General features: G+C 41.6%; 1 protein-coding gene across 1 annotated transcript in view; it reads left to right on the forward strand.

Moving 5' to 3' along the window:
- The window catches only part of LOC111652640 (CB1 cannabinoid receptor-interacting protein 1-like), a 5677-nt gene extending 1208 nt beyond the window's left edge, over positions 1 to 4469 (forward strand). Inside the window, exons 2-3 of the mRNA XM_023402972.2 lie at positions 428 to 572; positions 1264 to 4469. Coding sequence (XP_023258740.1) covers positions 428 to 572; positions 1264 to 1428 — 310 coding nt within the window. The 3' untranslated portion in view covers positions 1429 to 4469. The remainder of the gene's footprint in view (positions 1 to 427; positions 573 to 1263) is intronic.
- The last annotated feature ends 618 nt before the right edge of the window (positions 4470 to 5087 follow it).

Raw genomic sequence — 5087 nt, forward strand, 5'->3', positions numbered from 1 at the left:
GTTTTATTTTGAAAACTCGGGTTGTGTTGTAGTCTGGATAGAAAATGAGACCTTTGTAAACGATGAGGTCACAGCCAGGGTCTCTCCTGATTGGCTGTCATCAGCCTGGACTACCAGTGGTGAATACAACATGATGATGAATGACAGTGTTACTGACCTTGTTGTCTTTGCAGCTGTTGTTCATTTACCTTCTCTGTTTTAATACAATCTACTTCCTGTTTACGGCTCGCACATGCTCAGTGTAGGTGGTCATGTGATGTGTGTTTTTAGGTGTGTTAGTCTGTCATCACCTGTAGCTTACTTGAAAAGGTAGTTGCATTACTTTACATTAGAGCAGCTGCTAACGTCATGGTCATCAGGAGGCGTGTCCTGTCCTGTCCTCAGAGAGCGTCACACGTGTTCTTCCTCCTTTTCCTCTTCGTCACAGCAACATGAACATCGGAGGCATCATCTTCCCTCTGGAGCAGCAGTCCAGAGACGGTGACTCGGTGGTTTATCACGGCCAGTACGACACTGAGGGCGTCCCGCACACCAAGAGCGGAGACCGGCAGCCTGTCCAAGTCAGTATGGAGGTGAGACAGTCACAACAGCGAGTCACCGTCAGCAGGTGTCAGGTAGAGCGCTGACTCAGCGGCAGCCATTTTGTTTTCAGGTTGTCAGTACGTACGTCTCGTTCTTGTGGGCACGATATCTCAGTAATATCTTGACAGAAACTCTTCAAATTTGGCGCAAACATTCATTAGGACTCGAGGATGAACTGAATAGATTTTGGTGACAAAGGTCAAAGGTCACAGTGACCTCACAAAACACGGTTTTGGCCTTGTGAACAAAATATCTCTGTAACGCCTCGAGGGAACTTCTTCAAATTTGGTAAAAGCGTTGGCTTGAACTTGAACTCAGAAAAACTGGTTAGATTTCGGTGGCTAAAGGTCAAAGGTCAAATCTCACGGTGACCTCACAAAACATGATTTTTTGTGAACTCAATATCTTGAGAACTCCTCAAGGGAATCCCTTCAGATTTTGCATGAATGTTCACTTTGCCTCAAGCATGAACCGATTAGACTTTGGTGGTCAAAGGTCAAGGGTCAAGGTCACGGTTAACTCATAAAACACGTCACATCAATTATGACAAAGTTTGACACAATGGTTGATATGAGACTCTGGATGAACAGGGATGTACAGGAACTAGTCTGAGTGGAGGAGGAAGTGAGAGTCGTTGTTTTTGCCGCAGTGTGTTTGACGCAGATTCTCTCTCCTGTCCAGTTCAACAAGGCGGGGACGTTCGAGACGGTCTGGCAGGCGAAATACTACAACTACTACAAGAGGGAGCACTGCCAGTTCGGCAACAAGTTCAGCAGCATCGAGTACGAATGCAAGCCCAACGAGACGCGGACCCTCATGTGGATCAACAAGGAGGCGTTCAACTGAGTCCGATCATCGCAGCACTGTCCACACACCCGACACCAAGCAGAGGACATCCGTCGGACCAGGACTACCTTTGAACATCAGCATCACAACAGAAAGACAGCCTTTTCCTGAAGGCGTGCGTCGAGTCAGCGAGGGTCTGGTCTTTGTATTGTTTTATCAGAGAGGGAGAGAAAATAGCTGTTTGCTCTGCTGGTCTTTAAAGGATTTTTGCTTTAGAGCTGCGCTCGCCAACGTTGCTTTTCTGCAGCTTCACGTGAAGGGAACAGTTTGAAATGCGAAGGTTAACCGCAGCACGTTTATGTCTGGTACAAGATGTTTAAAGAGACGTGCGGTTTTCTCCAGAGGGAGTTTTGCTTTCATGTTTCAATCTGTCACTTCCTACATTGGTTGAACCTTCCATGATCAAACATCTCGGGTTTAGTGATATTTTATGATTTGGCTGGTACGAGAGCAAAGAGAAGCTCCACATGAAAAGTTGCGGAGCGTAGCTTTAAAGCAGGGTGGACAGGGCTGAAGGAACAATCAGACACTCGTTAGACATCTTCCTTAAGACATTCATATACATTTAAAGTCCATGCGTCCAGCGCAGAGACAGGTCAAGGATGTGTTTAGCTTAGCTTAGCTCCAAGACTCGAATCAGGGGGAAACGGCGAGCAACAAAGTGCAGGACACATCAGCAATCTAGGAAACTTAGAACTACGACGTAATGAAAACCATCAAAAACAGTTTCAGCAGAGCGAGTTACAAAACCCCAGAAACTCAGATACACTGTTAAAAATGACACAGGTGCATTTGTGATCTTGTTTGCTGCCTTTATAATAACTTTATTTATATATGGCCTAAAAACAGAGTTCACATAGTGCTGAGAGAGGTAGAGTTACAGAGGGAGGAGAAAACATATGCTTCAGTATAAATAAGGACAATTAGAGGGAGCAGCTGTCGTATAGAAACACACACACACACACACACACACACACACACACATTACAAGCAATGAAAGGGCGACATGGAGACAATAAGAAGACAACATCACAACATCAAATAAAAACAAGTCTATAAAAATGAGTTGTAAGAAGTGATTTAAAAGAAGTGACTGATTCTGCCTCCTCTCGTCGGGCAGGTCGATCTTAAGTCGAGGGGCTCTGATGGCGAAAGCACAGCCACCTTCGGCATAACCTATGACCTTTAATGGTGTAATGTTTGTTGGGGGAAAAACCGACGGTTAAGTCCAGTATTTCCAGCACAGCAGACTTTACACACATCCAAAGAAGAAAAGCAGAACAGCTTCAGCTTTCAGAGAACGTGACGTGACGAATCACAGCGTTGAGGTTACAAACGGAGCTAAGGGAAGCGGTTAGCCTGGGCTAGCTTCAGAGCCGCCTCATTTTGTTGCATCTTGTTAGCGAACAAGCTCGTCATAAAACCATCCAAGAGTCCGCTGGGTTTAGTAAACTGAAGAGTAAAAACAGCTCAAACCTGTCTCCCCACTGAGTTCAGACATGGCGTCAGCAGATAGCTCCAACGCTAACTGCTGGTAAAACCACAGTGTCACCTTCTTATTTCTATTTCAGCTGCAGCGTGGAAATCAGACAGAACTGAAGATCTTTGGAAAGTGTATTTGTTCATTTTTGACATAGCTATGCTAACAGTTTCCCCCTGTTTCCAGTCTTTGTGCTAATGCTAGGCTAACCACCTGACCTATCTCGGTTTTTGACGCACAAAATTGAAATTCATGCTAATCTTTTAAAATCACTCTGAGAAGAACATGGATTAGTGTTATCCCTGAAATCCAGATCCAACGGTTCCTTTAGTGCAAAAGAATTCTGAGCAAGTTCCTTCAAATATTAAATTTATTGCAGCACAAAGCGGGAGGGACTAAACGCAGCAGCTAGCATGGTGCTAGCTGAAGACCAGGATGGAAGACACCTGTGGATGGAAGAAGGATTTTACCTTATTTATTTACTGCGGTGAAGTGTGTGTGAGACAAAGAGAAGATGTGTGAGTGTGAACATCAGCGTGTTAGTTTGAACTTTTCCTCTTATTGTTAGTTAATGGAAAAATCCACCTAAACCGTGAAGTTGTTTCTCATTCAGTTGGTTGGTCCGTGTGTCTTGGATCTCAGACGCTGTGACTTCATGTTCAGATGTTTCAGAAAATATAAGTAAAATATGTTGGGTTCAGTGAGCCCTTCACAATAAAAGCACATTCTTAAACTGACCCTCAACAACTGCACAGGTAAAAATCAGTGATAAAGAGGAAATACAGAAACATAAATGTAGGAAATTAAGAAAAAACAGGTTTGATATAAAAGTAAATTTCTTTATGAACCAAACATTATGAGATTAAACTGTGCCAGAGGATGATGGTGGATTTTTCCTTTAAATGATAAACCTGCTGTTATTCTATATTTGTCTTCTTGTCAAAAAACCAACAACCCATGTTTGATCCAAACCAGCTGTGTGTTGGTCCGTCTCTCAGCTCCACTGGTTCCTACTGAAATCTTTAAAAGCTCCTCACAAACATATCATTTCATTTTGAAAAAGGTTCAGTAATTTACTGAAACAGCTGCTCACAGTAGTTTTTAATCAAACAGGAGGAAGGGACTATTTCCAGCAGCGGATGAATCCACATTTGGTGCTGTCGTGAGTGTTTGTGGCAGGAGGCAGATACATCACAGTGTCGGTTTGAGTCTTTCATGTGTTTTCCTGACAGGAAGTAAAATATAAAACATGATTTCAGACTCTGTTGGACTCAGACGCTGGAGGTGTGTTCGTGTTTTCTTTCAGTGCACGCTGGATTCATTTTGCCAAATATGATTTGTTCTGTTATCTCGTGCTTGGAACCTTGATGTTCTGTTACGTGTTGAACTGAGGGAGTTTAAAGTGTCTGTGGAATAAACCTGTACACAGAACCAACAATTGCAGTTATTAAAAACTTGAATATTTCAACTCTGCAGTGGTGGAGGACGTGTTCAGAGAAGTATGTATCAACAGCAAAATGTACTTTAAGTGTCAAAGGTAAAAGTACACAGTGCAGATAAATGAGACCTGTGAGTGTTATATTATAAATGATGTGTAAACCTTTTACTGTTGTAATTGATGAAGGTCATTTTTAATTATTCTATACACCGTTTGGTATTTTAATCTACAACAGTTTGTCAGATATTATAGGATCAGCATGTTTTTCATGTTCGAAATAGAAACAACAAATCACAATATTTCCCTCTGAGTTGTAGAAGTACAGTGAGTAGAAGTATGAAATTGCATGAGTAAATACTCGAGTACAGTACACTGTAAAAAAAGATAATTAATATTTCTACAGAGAAAAACTGTTATTTTACAGATTTTTCCTTCAATAAAGTGACGCCACTAAAGTTTCTGCAGAGAAACTTTTTCCTAATAATAAAATTAAGTATCAATCAATGAAATATTAACACAAGCTTAATATTGTAAAGTAAACCTTTTGTTTTGGAAGACAATGTAAAAAATACTGTGTAAAAATCATCTCAAACTTCAACTTGCAGTATTTGTGTTAACATTGACACAGTGGGTCCTTGGCTTTGTTAAATACAGACACACCAACAAATATCCAGTTTTATCTCAGAGCTGTAACTGTGAATATTTGACATGTTTCTTACTAATAACTTCCATGCTGTTGAG

Source organism: Seriola lalandi, unplaced genomic scaffold (genome assembly GCF_002814215.2).
Source record: "Seriola lalandi dorsalis isolate HSWRI2012SDOR001 ecotype SW California unplaced genomic scaffold, Sedor1 jcf7180002054046, whole genome shotgun sequence".
Lineage (NCBI taxonomy): Eukaryota > Metazoa > Chordata > Actinopteri > Carangiformes > Carangidae > Seriola > Seriola lalandi.